Source organism: Cryptomeria japonica, chromosome 5, assembly GCF_030272615.1.
Source record: "Cryptomeria japonica chromosome 5, Sugi_1.0, whole genome shotgun sequence".
Lineage (NCBI taxonomy): Eukaryota > Viridiplantae > Streptophyta > Pinopsida > Cupressales > Cupressaceae > Cryptomeria > Cryptomeria japonica.
The window spans coordinates 629,554,215-629,570,606 of record NC_081409.1 but is presented as its reverse complement, the minus strand read 5'-3'; the positions used below and the strand labels follow the sequence as shown (position 1 = coordinate 629,570,606).

The window sequence follows — 16,392 nt, the reverse complement described above, 5'->3', positions numbered from 1 at the left end:
GCACAAGATCATTGCAAAGGTTATATGTCGTGATTCACATATAGCTTCGAATCTTATTCTTTCTCTTGAAAAAAAAAATCAGAATACTATTGAAGTTCACCTTTCAGATCAGACAGATATTATTGTTTATGAAACAGCAACAACTTTGCATTTTTCATTCCTATTGAAAATCATTTGATTGAAAAGAATGAATGTTGATCGATCGTATTTAAGTTAAAGCATTACAACTTTGGGTATTTCATTCCTATTGAAAATCATTTGATTGAAAGGAATGAATGTTGATCGATGGTATTTAAGTTAAAGCATTACAACTTTGGATTTTTCATTCCTATCGAAAATCATTTGATTGAAAAGAATGAAAGTTGATCGATAGTATTTAAGTTACAGCATTACTTGGTTATATTATGTCAGTTGTAACCATAACCAAACCGAATTCTTTTATCTGTTTTGAAGAAGTAATCATAAGCGATGGTTGAAAGGAGTTACAAGTCAGTTGTAACTGACACAACAGTTATTTGCTTAACCATCCATACCGATAAGAAATTCTTATGTCCATTAAAGATATATATAAAAAAGATACGCTTGTGGTGAGTGGTGATGATGTGAAAGCAAAAGATTCATATACAATCTTTGTGCGTTGTTAATTGAGAAATGTAGACATAGCAATCATTAAAGGCAGAGATATGAAAAGAGTTTTGTGAAAGAGGAGATATTGATGCTGATATCAATCGGTTTGTTCTGAAGTAAAACATTCAAAGTTCTAGAACAACAGGGATAGTTGAATTATATTTTGTTCCAGACACTCAGGTATAAGTTCTGTTTATAATCATAGTGTGGTTAGCATTCTTATTTGAAGGTTACTCACATATTTCTGTGATGCTTCTACTGATATATTATTCAGATCTTGCCCTGAACATTTAGCATTTTACAGAAATATTTGGATACCTGATCTTAGTACATCGTATTGCAGATATACAGAAAGTTTTTGACAACTATCTTCAGAACATCATTCTGCAGATTTACAGAAGAATTTGGTAACTGTTTGCAGAACATTATTTTGTAAATATACAGAGACACTTGGTAGTTTCCATTGTACCATTGTGCAGATACATGAAGATATTTGATCTGCTTCTTAGTTTGCAGTATGAGTTTCTCCAAATGATTCAAGGGATACACTGATATTTAGATTATCAAATTATATTTGTATCTTTGATCCTTAAAGTGGCTTTTAAACATATTGATTCTCTAAGGTGATTGAGTTGGTGTTCAATAGAAAGGGATTTGGTGATTCCTTGGGTCGGAGCCCTAAAATTGTGTAAATCTTTTTAACTGAGGCTGGATTAGGACAGTAGATCCTAGCAGCATTTCTCACCGTGGTTTTCCCAAGTTGGGTTTCCACATAAAATCTTATGTTTTGTGCCTTTTTGTGGTTACATTCTTTCAGTTTCAGTTGCAATAATCCTCTGATTCTGTTAGAAGTATAAGAAATTTTTGAATTGAAGACATACATCTACTACTGATTCACCCCCCCCTCACTAGTAGGTTCGTGTTCTACATTAATATTATTTTTATTTTTATAGACTTGTACATTTATACATATAGATTAAATTATTTTATTTGTATTCATATTTTTTCTCTCTCTTATTTTCTTTGTTCCTTCCATTTTTTCTTTTTTTTCTTGTTTTTTATTTTTTTATTTCTCTTTCTGTTATTTCCTATTTTTGTCTCTTTCTTTCTTTTATCTATTTGTTTTTATTTCCTTTGTTATATATATAATCCCTTTTTACATATATTTATTCACTTTATTCTTTTTATTGTTTTCTTTCTTTATAGGCTTTTCATGCATTTTTATGTATTCATTTTCTTTCTTTTTATCTATTTCCTTTTACTTATCTCTTTTATGCCTTTTTTTCTTTTCTATTTTCTTGTATTTTTTCTTTCTCTGTTGCTTTTGCCTCTTTCTCAAAGTATTTTATATTTATTTCTTTTTTTATTTGTCTTCTTATTTCTTTCTTTGAAATTTGGACAACCTTTCCCACCCCATTCTTCCTCCCCCTCCCCCTCCCCCCGCTTTTTAAGCCTGTCTTGGTTTGCATTCTTTCTATTTTCTTTCTATAGCAGCTCTCTCATCATGATGATGGGTCATGGAGTGTGATCTGAAATGTTGATGCAAATAAATATTACACAGCAGAATCCAAAAGCAAAGCAATCTATTCACTATGGACTATATAAATCTAATGTCACTCGTATGTTTCTTTTATTTTCTTATTTTGTTCACACTTATGTTAATGTTTCACAATAATTGCAATTACAAAGCCTTTAGTGATTCTCCTACAAGTTGTTGATAGGGAGAAGCCCGCAATGGGACACATATACAAGGGCATGGATAGGACCAAGGAGGCTATTAGATCCATTCATGCGAGAGTTGAGGATAAGTATCGCCCCATTTGGGAAATCAATGATAGACAATGGCACGTCCAACTTCACAAGCCCCTACACATAAATGCTTATTTCCTCAATCCAACATTCCAATTCTACCCTAATTTCAAGGCGGATGAGGAGGTTCTGAGTGGGCTCTACACTATCATAGAGCGGATGATATCTAATTCTAGTGTCAGACAAATAGTCAACAAGATTGAGATCTTTAGACTTGTGCAAGGAGATCTCTTTGCACGTGATATATGCAAGGCAACTCAGTTGACATTGCAACTAGGTAAAAATCTCATATGGTCATAAGTTGCATAATGAGATTGATTTTTTTCCTTTTTCTCATCAAATGCATGGTGGGAAAGATTTGGTGCTAAGGTACCAAATCTTCAGAGGATTATAGTTTGAGTATTGAGCCAAACACACAACGTTTCAAGTTGTGAGCACAATTGGAGTATGTTTAAGCACACACTCCAAGAAACACAATATACTACCAGTGTAGAGGTTGAATGATCTAGTTTATGTTCATGACAACCTACACCTTCACCACAGATAGATTTTGAGCACTAACTTACCTACCATCACACTAAAGGAGGTTAATCCACAATCAAAGGATCATTATGGCTGAGGATCCTATCTTTAGTGATGAGCACCTTGATTGGGTTGACCAGGTGGATAGAAGCAAAGGCAGTAGTCATGGTAAAGGACAAGGATAGAGCACAAGCAGACACCTTGGATGTCGATGTGGGTGTCATTAAGACACGTGCAAATATTATGGTTGCATCATCATCTAAGACCTATCTTAGATGCCCACACGAGGACCAAGTGATGCATGCTCCTCTAAGCCATAGACTTCTAGCTTTCTTTATATTTGTTTGAAGCTTTTAATGCCATGAATTAATATTCCATAAGTTTTGTATACATTTGACAATATTTATATATCTAAATGTGTTACTTCCTTTAGCTAAAATTTGTGTTTATACTTATGTGATCGATGTATACTTGTGAATGTGATTAAAGTAGCTTCTATTTGATGAGATTATTGTATCTTTAAGGTTTATTCATTAAAGGGTGCATGTAACAAGTTTTAAATCCTTAAAAATCTATGAATCTCTTGGGTTTTCAATTTGCCAAGTCTTTGCCAAATTTGTGCCAAGCCTAGGCACCTAGTTTGAGTCTAAATAAAAAATTACCTTGCCAAGTCTAAAGCAAGTCCAAGTCTTGTAACACTAGTTGAGACCCTTGGTGGACACCACCACATCCCCCAAGCACACTGAAAACTTGCCCCACGTCAATTTAAGATAAAAGTTCTTTCAAATAAAGATAACATTTTTGGATCTTCATCCCAACAACCCTAACCTTAATGGTCTATGAGCCGCACCCACACCCTAAGTAGTCACAAAAGACTATAAATAGACATCTAAGCCTCACTCCAAAAAATTCCCAGGTTTCAACACAATATATGACAATTGCAATAGTAACCTGCAAAAGTGACAACAAGGGCGGGATCGTCAAGGAAAACACAAATGAAGTTTTTGCTAGGAGGAATTTCAAGGCATCAAGGAAGAAAAGTCCTCAAACTTGGTGAAAATATAGAAAAAAAGAATTTCGGACTTCTTGGGGGATTTCATCTACAATCTCAGACCTATTGAAGCAATTAGGGCAACTTCTTGAAGGATTTCATCTCTTGAAGAATTAAAGACAAGCTCCCAATCAGAATCAGATGGTGACAAGAAGAGTATTCCAAACAAATTTTCATACTTAGACAATTTCTTGACACAAATTGGAGAATTCTGAGAGGAAATTCAAAGGAATAACATCATATCCAGTTCAAGCAGGAGGACATCCAACACGCTAAGGTGGCGCCTCGTCATCTTCCAACCACTCAGATTGTTCCAAGTCAACATGTCCAGGTTCAATGAACCTAACTTATCCACGGAAGCTTCAAGAAGGCACACTCCACAATGCAACAACCTTCTATTTTATTATTGATTTATATTTAGCAAGAAGGACAAGTGTCCCAAAATGTAATTTTCTCATTGGTCGACAGGTAGTTAGTTGTAACAAACCCTAATTAGGGTTTTATTTTGTAATCTCAGTCGTTGATTCAAAATCAATCCTAACAATTGAATTGTAATTGAAGAGCATATAAATTGAGCTCGCCCCTCATTTGTAAAACATGGGAGCATGTTGCAAAACATGTTGAGATAAGCAAATTGTTGTTTACAACTACCAAAGTAATAAGTAATGCATTGTTGGAATTGATGGTCATTACTTCTCTTATTTTGGAGCTTGCATGATTCTTATCCCTCATCATAGTTTAGATTTTATTTCATGTATGTTAGACGAATGCAAGATCTGAAAAGTATTGATTTATGGTGAATCTTTCACTCATACTTTTGATGAACAGATGATTTTTGTTCATTGTGTAAAGTTAGTCTAAGCTTATTTTGTGGATGCTTAACTTCTGTCTGGATAAATATTGTTCGATTTGATGGTAGTTATTCATGATGTGAAAATCATAAGCAGACCCCCTTGAAGATTGCACCCATTTTGTATAGTTGTCCTAGCGTGGCAAAGCAAAGTGTGGTTATCGGTTTCACCTAGTCAACACTGTCTCTTGAATTCTTACGAATAGATTAGAACTTCTAAACCCTTATCTCCTTTTCAGTTTTTTTGAAGTCCATGATCCAAGACTCAAACGATAGAGCTTCATTGTCTAGACCTTCATTGTGAATTGAACGAGCCAAGCATAAGTCCCTTTGCGTACTACCAGCATATCACAACGCCCATTGAGCTTATCCACATGTGAAGACCTGACAAAAGAAACCTTGGAATCGCCATATGATCTTCTCGCAATCTTAGCATACGCAGTGATTTTGTTCAAGAGAGGATAGAGTGTCTTTGGACATTTTATTCTGTGTTCGATGGGTAACAAAACGCATGCCAACAGAACCCCAATCATAGGAAGTTGAATAAGGGCGGTATGAAGAGGGGGAACGGCTCTAGGACACCTCACTAGGTACACCACTTCATATGGATGGCGGAAGGCCACATGAGGCCAAGAGGGAAGGTATATCTGCTCTTGGGCCTAGGGTAGAGGATTGCTTTGAGCACCCTATCATGTCTCCTTACCCTAAGCCTTTAGGGTTGACCTCCATTAATGAATTAGATATATCATATAATTAAGGTAATGTTCTAACCCTAGTAGGAAAGATCTATTTTATGGATTATGCTTTCAATGATTATCTAACATGATTGCAGGGTCTCAACAAGGATCTAATTGGTAAATGATATCTCTAACTCTATTTCATTTCGTGCTTTACTTGGAATTGTGATTTTAGGGCAAAAACTAGGGCATTTACAAAAGGGGACATTACATCTTCTTGCTATGTGCACCACTTTGGGAGACAAGGACTTTTAAATTAATTTAAAAAGCAACTCTATTTGGGCATAGCTTTTAGGGATTCTATAAAAGCAAGTTTTTGGAGCTCATTTGTTATGCTTGATTTTTGATATTTTGAAGACTTCTCTTGCTGGTTGAACTTGTTCATCCTGTGGCTTTGTGAGGACAAAAACCCTTGCAAGAAACATCCTTCACGTTGATGAGAGATCCAATCTGGAGGATTAATTGGTGGTTTCATACAAAGATCACAGTCGGGCTTCATTATCGAACTAGGTTGTCGGTTCGGGTTCGAGCACTGGTTCAAGTTCGAAGAACCGGTATGCCAGTACGGCAAAATTTTGAAAAGGGGTTTGGGTTCGTTAGTACAAAAACAATGTAGAAATTATATATATATATATATATATATATATATATATATATTATATATTATAATAATATCATTATCATATAATATAATATATATCATATTATATTTTATAATAAAATTATAAATCAATAATATTATAATATTATATAATATAATATAATACAATATATAATAATATATCTATTATATAATATTATATATCATATATCATTGAATTTTGATTTATTAAAAACTTGAAAATTAATAACTAATGAACATAGTTTAAAAATAAAACATAAAATATAAAGATGTTTTATTTTGAAAAGAAAAATTTAAAATAAAGCAAACCTAAAGATTAAATAAAACCGAATGTTAATTATTACGGCATTCATTTTCAGACAGAGTAGACAGACTGTGTATCGTTCCCCTCGAATCAATTGGACTTGCAACTACAGCTGTTTGTGGATAAAGAACAGCCTCGCTACTGGCCACCACAAGAAATTTAGGAATCATTCCAGCGATTCTTCTCCTCTGACGTGGAAAAAAATGCAAATATAAGGGCTTTTTATCAAATATGTTTTTACAGAAAAAACTCTTTAAAACTCTACGAATTTTAGGCAAATGCTGTGATGTAGCGTATAGCTACTGGATTTGCCAAACCGTATTTCGTACCGTATACGAACCATGAACCATATTCGGGCAATACGGGGGCCTACATAGGCAAACCCGGTCACTCAGTTATCGAATTAAATCTGCAGTTTACACAGAGTAACTTCAGAGTAGACTTGAAAGAGGGTGATTAGAAGGGATTTGGAGAGGTTGTTACTGTTTGATCTATCTAATTGCTGGCCATACCTTTCTATTTGCTGTCTGTACCATCTTCTTGCTGGACGTGGGACTTCCAGAGCAGAGCAACTGAGGGTTTGGAGTGATTGTTTTGCATATTTGAAGCCTCCAGACCTTGACAAATCAGTTCTACATCAGGACATCCCTTCTTGTAGAGTTTTGTGGGTGGCGCCTAGCATTTCTGATTGCCAGTTTGCTGTTTATTGCTGTTGTCAATATTTTATGTGATCAGCAAATGGGTATGTTAAATAATTGTTTGTAATGAGATTAAGACTTCTAGGTAACTCTAGTTTTGCAATTGTTCTGTACTTTCAGATTATAGCTGATTGTGAGCATTTAAAATATTGTGTTTGCTAGCTATTTCCTTTCTTGATTTGCTGCAATAAATCTATATATATTGCAATACATTTCTGCACTTCTATCTCCTTCTATCAAACACAACAAACAGAAAAACAAAGCAAAAAGAAACAAGGGACAAGGGTGTATGTTAAATCCTTGCACATGGTGAGTTTCGGATTGATCCAAGCTCAACCAGTTGGCCTTCTTGCAGTGGTTTTCACATATGATTGACAAATAAATTTATCCAGAATTCTTGTGAATTTGTCAAGATGGATATTTCCACCATGAGCATTCCACTTGGGTGTAACTGCATTGCTAGTGTTCTATTTGAACACTCCCAAACAATAGCATGCAGAAAAATGTTCTTTCCCTCCAAATATTCCCTTTAGACATATTACCATTTTGACCAGTTTTTCATGTTATGCCATAAGTGATTTCAATACTTTCATTACATTTACTATTTAGTATATTATATATAGTATATACAATATCATCAACATTAAACTGCTTGTGCTTTCTTTTTTTTGGACTCCATCTGTGGCCAGAGTTCTTCATAAAAGATTATTGTTGAAAATGCCACAACCTGTACAATATGCAGTTGCCAAGTCAAAGTTATCAATTCAATCAGTCACCACCACATTCATTGACAAGTGAGAGTATATTGACTATCACTACTAAAGTATTCCAAATCTGATGTTTACTTGCTCGTTCAGTTTAGCAAGATAGCTCTGGGGAGATCCAGTCAGTATGCTTGGGAAAATATCTCAGTTGATCAGCTGATGACCATTGGATTGAAACCTGGATCAAGTATGGTGCATCCAAGAGATAGAGGCAGACGTATACCACAAAGAGACAGTAGCAGTATGGAACCTGATCTAAACCTATAGAATAGCATGCAATGCAATGCCCTCATAGGAAAAGATTCCATTCCTATTGATTTAGACCTTTGTGCACTCATCCCTCCAACGTGATCACACTAATTCCATATCAATTGAAGCTGTCGACATATATACATTCCATACAATGCCATATGCATTCCGTCACTTAAAAAATGTCACAAAAATCTTGGCAATAAGTAATGCTTTAGAACAAATTTTTGGGAAATGTCGTTGCCTATATTTTATAAAAAGATAGAGCTAAGAGAATTCTTGGATTTTATTTAGATTTTTAAGAGATATAAGAGGGTTATGTTGGAAACGTCCTTTAAATAACCCCTTTTATTTATTGAGCTAAAGAAGATATGCGAACTTCACAAAAATTGACTACTTGAAAGAAAAGCACAAGAAAAACGTGCAGTGATGTCATATTTCTCAACCTTTTTGCCCTCCCATTCAAATTGAATTTCTAATACCTGATAACTATGGCTACAAACACTGTGGAAATTATAATCATAGTTAATATCTCATTACTTTGTTTGTACTATGAAAATCATGTTATCATAAAATAACTTTTAAACCATACGGTTAGTGCAGTGTTCAGACATTCATTCATTTTCTCAGCATGGTTATATGAAATCTCAGTAGCCGTAGGTGCCATATTCAGATATATTTGCCAAAGAAGGAAGTCATTAATTGGGCAAAGAAATTTATCTTTCAAGCTTCAGTTTCTATATGTTATTGACACAAAAATAAAATTTTGAAGGTTTCTAACTATGGGACCACTCACAGCCATGGACTGGATTTTGAGATAACATCTGCACTATCAAAATAAACAGAAATATTCACAAAAACATTTAGATAACGAAATGTGATCTATATCATTGCATAAATGGGGAAATTCAAACCAAATGATCTCATATCTTGAGAACTCTAACAAAAATAATCCATTCCTAACTTCAGCAACCAAGATATTGCAGATTGAAACTGCAAAATACATGCCAACTTGCCTTTTTTTTCAAGTGGAAACGTTGACAGTTAGGGACTGTGAGCTGCAGAGATGGAAATGACGAATTCCATCCCCCTGAACTGGATTTCGCAATTTCTCTAGTTGAGCTCAGAGAAATTTTTCTGTTGGGTAGTGGAGGTAATGTAAAAGGGACATTTAATACCATGCACGACATGCTTTCTACCTACAATAATAAAAAAAAAATCTTGTTTAGAGAAGTAAGAAAAATTCAATAGCAAACCAAGCTACTAAAATTGTATGCTTTATAAAGAAAAATGATGAAATTTACCATCTGCTGATACTAACAAAGTTTATTGGACATCTCATATTATTTATGTTTGAGGCAACTGATAAAGGAGCATCTGAGGAAACTAGCAATCCACAGTAACAAAAAAAAAAAATTGTTAGTTTTAATAGTTCAACATTCAAGAATCCCTAAATGTGTGCCCTGAATTCACCTGTCTGAGGTCCCTTAATTTGTTCCCTAAATTCACCTATTAGCAGTTCCTGAATTTGTACCCTGAATCCACCCATCTGCAGTTTTTAGCAGAAAGAAAAACTCATATTCCAGCTAAAAGAAGGATCAGGAGTTCAAGAAGATTCTAAGGGAAATAAAGAAGAGATTTGATCTAAGTTTTTCCTTTTGTTGAACAATACATGCTTAAATTCAAAACAGAAATTTATTTGTGGTAAGGATTTAATCGTCCAAATCGAGGCTAACTGTTTGATGAAATGCCAGAAGAACAGCTTAGTGTTTTCTTGCTTGCTTAGTGAGTGGATTGTGATCTGGCTCGAGCAGTTTGGTATCTGAAGGTTTGAAGAATTGTCATGGACATCTTCATGATTTTTTATTTTTTATTTTTTTGTGCGTGGAGAGGGTTGTGTTTACCCATTACAAGCAAGCTCTATTTATATGTCTTTCAAAGGCAAACATTTATATGTCTTTCAAAGGCAAACATTTATATGTCTTTCAAAGGCAAACATTGTCTTCTTTTTTAAAATGAACATCAAGCATCTCAATTTGTCTTTCATAGTTTTTGTAATCTTAGATATAAGTAAGGCTGACAGTAATATGACATCCCCACCTTCTGATTCCTCTTCAACTTGCACCGTTTGTGTGCTTGCCTCATTTCTTCTTCACCTACAGTCATTTTGAGCATGAAGGAACTCAAAGGCCATATGACCCACTTTTCTGCATTGGAAACAAGTACCACTAGATGATCTACTCTTCTTATGCCATACTTCCCTCTTCCTATTGAAGGATATGCTCCTTAAATGACTGGTTTTGATCTAGTGGGGTACTAGAATCATGTCCTTGCCAATTTTTATCTTTTCTAGTGCCTTGCTGATTTCTACATTATTATTGTTTTAATTTGCACCTTTTAGTGCAATACAAAATAGAATGGCATGTAAGGTAAAACCTTTCTTCGAATTAAAAAGGGAAGCTCCCTATAACCAAAAAAAAACAAAAAACCCTAGAACCTAAGGACGTGACCTCTTGAATTTTAAAATATACACAATTTAACTCTTGAAATTTTGAATATTCATTACAACAAATTAAGGAAATTGCTACTTTTTTGTTTTCGGGTAAGGGCATGGGTTGATTCAGCACTTCTGCTCTAAACAATAGATTTTTGTATTTTTTATTAAAGCAAATAGCTTGTTGCAGCTAATTAGTGCTCACTCTTTCTAGCTAAAAGCAAAGGCCAAAAAAGATGAGTTCAACACAAATATTGAGTTAGAAAGAGACACAATTATGTAATGGCATCTACAAGAATGAATACAAAGCCACAATCACCAACTTTAGTAAGAATTGCAATACAAAGCCTGCAAACTTATCAAAACAATATAGTTTACCTACACACACAAGATCTCTCATAAGACATTTGAACAAGAATTTTAGCAAGTAGACATAAATTTATTTATTGGAGATCTAAGTATATAAGCTTTAACTAAATTCACAATATGATAATTCAATGATTAGTCCACAGTAAAACAGCTACAAATCTCGGAATATGATATATGCTTCCCAAACCAAGTCAGCCCAAACAATTTCATCTTGCTCAATTACAACTCTGTATGGCTCGGACTTGTGTAACACTGAAAGCTTGTTAAGTCCTTGCACAAAAATTCACAATAACTGGCTTAAAAAAGGGCAAATCGAAACTAATCGAATGAAGATGTAAAAGTTGCAAAACGGCAGCTCATACAGCAATTTCTGCCTTGCAGCTACCACAAGAAAAAATGATTTGCAGCAAATGCTTTGCCCAATTTTGGGTGCCTTTGGTCTTTCTGATGTTAATCACTTTTCACTGATTTCATTTGCCTACTACTGCAAATATTTTTCAATGAATCCTAGGCAGAATTCAATAGACGTGTGCCTTAGACTTATCAAAAACACAGATTCATGGGCCAGACCTTGTCTATTATTGCAACCACGGGGAGCCTTTATTTATGTGTTTCAATGAATGGATAGTTGCAGCCATACCCTTGATGACATCATTATCAGGAAGTCACCGGCAGAACTCAAACCTGTGACCCAACTATGTCTTAACCAGCTGCCTACCTTTGAACCACAGCCCACGGGCGACCACGGGGGATCTTCTTGCATGGGTGTATGGTCATATTGAATGTAGTTACTTCAATTCAAAAATGTACAATTACTTGGACTCAAATAGTATAACAGAAAACAGAATTTTTCTTCTTTAACATAAGGGCATAAATTTTGACACGGTACAACAACCATAAAATGAAGAGAAAGTCAAATAAGCCTACACAATCAAAGATGCATCATACAGCAAAACCCACAAATCCTTCCGGAACAACTTTCCGTCTGAGAAAATTAGAATAAACGCTGGCCTATTTTTCTTCTGCTCAAGAATTATAAGTGTAATAAGCATTTCCAAAGAAAATAAAAAAAAGAACAGATTTGCAATATGTAGATGATGGCTGAAGCTTCGCTTACTGAGAAAAAAGATTACAGGTCTCCACGAAGCCCCGTCCCCTGTACAATGTACACCTTTCCACTGCGCTTACAAATCCACAACCAAAAATTTTATTTTTTTTTAAAACATCGAGATAGCCTTTAAAATGATTTAAGAACTTCTGGGGTCTGGTTACATTTTCATTTGTTCACATCGTTACATGTTTGATTTCTATTTATTAAAAAAAAAAAAAAAAATTAAAATGCTTTACTTATTTCCTTTCAATTCAAATGAATTTGTTTATTCTTTGTCTTTCCATTTTTTCATAAAAAAATTTAAATAATATTATATTAAAAAATAGTATATATTGATTATATATTGTCTATATTTAACAAGTGTCGTGTAGTGGCGAGTACTTGTCATCGTAGGATTGTAATAAAAATATTTGTTCTAATTTTTAATTATTATAATTTTGAATTGTAATAAAAATATTTGAATTTTTAATTATTATAATTTTGAATTATTGTTATTTTAAAATTATATTTGAATAATTATATTTATTTAATATTAACTACAACTCTTATTTTAATAAAATAATATAAACTAGTAATTGCAATTTGGTGTGCAATGGGTATGCCAAAGAGGTGTGGAAGGTCAATTGGGGAAAATTTGGTCTATTTTTTGGATAAATTTGTGTAGTACATGAGGTCAATTTATGGCCATGATGTTGTTTGTACAACAAAGGACTTAATTGAGAGGTGATAGCTTAAAATCAACTATGCATCCACTTACAAGGATTCGGTCATAACTGAAATGAAACCTTTGAATTGAGAAGATAATCAAGTTTTATTAGCAACAGGCTCATATAATCTTTGCAATAGGGTGAGCGTAAGAGTGAGGTTAAGATAGGGTTAGAAAGAGGGATATATAGAGGGGTAAGAGTGAGGGAGAGATTAGTAAAGAGATAGATATAGAGATACAAAATAAGATGAAGATATAGTTGGAGTCAAAGATAGAGATGGAGAATGGGGAAAGGAAGATGGAGAGAAGGAGAGAGGTGAGAGAGACAGAGAGAGGGGGGAGAGGAATATATAGATATGGAAGAGAAAAATAAATAGTTGGAGAGAGATGAAGATGAAGAAAGATAAAGATAGAGATAGGAAGTGATATATATATATATATATATATATATATATATATATATATATATATATATATATATATTGGTATATATTGGTATAGAGAGAGATAAAGATAGAGGGATAGATGAAAGAAGTGATAGGGAGAGATAGATATAGAGAGGAAAAGAGATATGGATATAGAGGTCCAAAAAGAGGGAGAATGAGAGAGAGATGGATGGATAGGAGGCATGTCTAGAGATTAGGGGGAGAGATGAAGATAGAGGTAGAGATGAAGATAGAGCAAAAGAGGGGGGCAAAAAATATAGAGCAAGGGAAAGGGGGAGATAAAGATAGAAAGAGAGGAGATAAAGAGGGAGAGACAAAGAGGAAGAGATAGAGAGAGAGATAAAGGAAGAGGGAGAGATTATATATATTGAGATAGAACTAGAGAGTTAGAGATACATAGAGAGGGGAAGAGGGAGAGAGATAAATAAATTGACAAATAGAGTTGGAGAGGGGATGAGAGAAATACAGGACATAGATATATATTGGAAGAGAAAAAGAGAGATATAGAGATATACAGGAAGAAAAAGGGGGAGAGGTAGAGATAAATAGGGGATATGGAGGGAATGGGGGAGGGAGAGATGGGGAGAAATAGTGAGAAGGGTAAGATAAAGAGAGGGATGGCCTAGAGAGAGAGTGGGGGGAAATGATATAGATAGAGGAAAATATAGATAGATATAGAGGGATAGAGAGAGATAGAGAGATATATGTATAAAAAGTGATAGATAGACGAGCTGAGAAGATATGGAGAGAAATATATAAAAAACATAATTTGTTTAAGAGATATGAAGTAAATGAGAGAGGGGGGGGGGGGGGAGAGTGAGAGAAAGGAGCTGACAAAGACAAGTAATAGAGAGAGAAAGGTTTAGACTTTAGAGAGATGGAGAGAGATAAAGAGGGGGATATATATATATATAGAGAGAGAGAGAGAGAGAGAGTATACATTTGAGAGCAAAAGTAGAAAAATATAATAAGAGGGAGTGATGGGGAGATACAGAGAGATAAGATAGAAAGAGGGAGATAGTGATATATAAGGATATAAAGAGATATATATAGGGATAGAAAGGATCTAGAGAGTAAATATAACTTGTAAAATATAGAGGGGGTGAGAAAGAGGGAGAGATAGAAGGAGAGAAAAAGTGGGAGAGGAAGAAATAGACATAGAAATATGATGAGAATTAGAGAGGGGGGGATAGAGAGATAGAAAGATAAAGATATAGGAAGTGATATATGGAGAGGTAGAGAGGGATATGGAGAGAGTGAGAGAGATGAAGAGGGGTGTATAATATCTAGAGGTAGTGAGATAGAATAGAGATAGGGAGGGAGAAATATGTTGGAGTGTGTATTTGTGTGAGTGAGAGAGATATAGATATAAATATAAGGAGGGATTAAGACAAAATGCATGTGAGTAAAAGATATATAAAGATAGATATAAAGAGGAAGAAAGATATACAAAAAAATAGAGAGGGGGGAGAGGGAGAGAGATTATATAGAAGTAGAGAGATATAAAAAGAGGGAGTGAGAAGGAGAGAGAGAGAGAGAGAGAGAGAGAGAGAGAGAGAGAGAGAGAGAGAGAGAGAGAGAGAGAGAGAGAGAGAGTGGGAAGGATAGAAGGGAAAAAGAGAGAGATATAGGGAGAGGTAAGGAGATATAGATAAAGGAGAGAGATGGTGATGGTGATAATAATCAAATGACATGCTACCATCAACATAACTACCCAAATACATATGCTATCCTTAAATTATTGGCATGAAATGAGTAATCAAAAGTTAGTTACTCTTTCTTTCTCTCTCGCTCTAAACATTTAAATTATATGTTAAATGAGTGTTAACACATTTAAATTGTGTGTTAAATTATGTGATAATAATCAAATGGCATGCTACCATCAACATAACTCCCCAAAGACATATGATATCCTTAAATTATTGGCATGAAATGAGTAATCAAAAGTTAGTTACTCTTTCTTTCTCTCTTGCTCTAAACATTTAATTTATGTGTTAAGTTGAAATTTATTTTATTATATAAATTAAAATGAACAAATATAATTATTCTATAATAAATAAAATTTAAATAAGACAAAATTGTATAAATTCTAATATCTTTTTTTTTTTTATCGGTAAAATATTTTTGTTTTTATTAAGAAGGAAATTGAAGTACATAGTAAACCACCATACAACCAAACCACCATCTGGAAACAAAATGACCCAACCAAAACCATTCTGAACTTAAGCAGAGATGTCAAAATACCCTACCCCACCCCACTATCAAAAAAGGTTTCAATACATCATGCCTCAATGGCATAAACAGTTTATCAGAAATAAAATATTAAACAGAAACTTCGGCGAAACAGAAAATGTACCAAGAGGTACCATTGATCAACAATTTTTTAACCTTCTGCAGTAGTTTGAGAGCTCGAAGCATCCGCCACCCCACTAGAGCCACTAAGCACGCCACCATATTCAACATGTCTTGCCAACTCTACCGAGAGCCATCTAGTGATCGACCTCTTGCTTCTCACCTCATCTACCAGCCTCGCCTCCACACCCACATGTCGGATAATTTCTTCAACCTCCATAATCTGGACATAAACCACTAGGCCTTCTCAACCTCCCATCGCATCGTCCCTGAACCGAGCTTTGACCTCCTCTCGGCTACAAAGAAATGGAATTCGGGAGTGCCTCACCCACAACTCAACATTATTCTCTGGAATTCCTTCAGAAAGGTTGAATCCCCAACTCGGAACAACCCACTCCAACAACGACTCCAAATTGAATAGGTAGGCATGCGGAATGATCATCCTCAATACCTTCCTGACTTCCTCACCCTCATATCCCAATTCCATTCCTCAAGCCATGATTAGGGAATAAATATCAGCTCTACATGACCTATAACCGCCACTTCCTCACCCAACACCAACTGAACCGCTTTCAAGAACAACGGGTCATTTGCCATAAACATTTTCTCCAGCTTCTGAACCGAGATGGGACCCCGAAAGGCCGACATCAACTTTGAAGACTTCAAAGTAAAATTGGCTTC

General features: G+C 34.7%; 1 protein-coding gene across 4 annotated transcripts in view; it reads right to left on the bottom strand.

Annotated features, from left to right (window-relative positions):
• Positions 1 to 12,371, bottom strand: part of LOC131055073 (uncharacterized) — a 40,372-nt gene extending 28,001 nt beyond the window's left edge. Inside the window, exons 1-2 of one of the 4 annotated variants that reach the window (XM_057989713.2) lie at positions 12,230 to 12,371; positions 9,250 to 9,432 (exon numbers count right to left, since the gene is read on the bottom strand). In XM_057989713.2, coding sequence (XP_057845696.2) covers positions 9,250 to 9,423 — 174 coding nt within the window. In that variant the 5' untranslated portion in view covers positions 9,424 to 9,432; positions 12,230 to 12,371. Of the gene's footprint in view, positions 1 to 9,249; positions 9,433 to 12,023; positions 12,149 to 12,181 lie in introns of those variants that run through there. The other 3 variants (XM_057989712.2, XM_057989711.2, XM_057989714.2) reach the window with 3 other exon arrangements.
• Between the last annotated feature and the right edge of the window lie 4,021 nt (positions 12,372 to 16,392).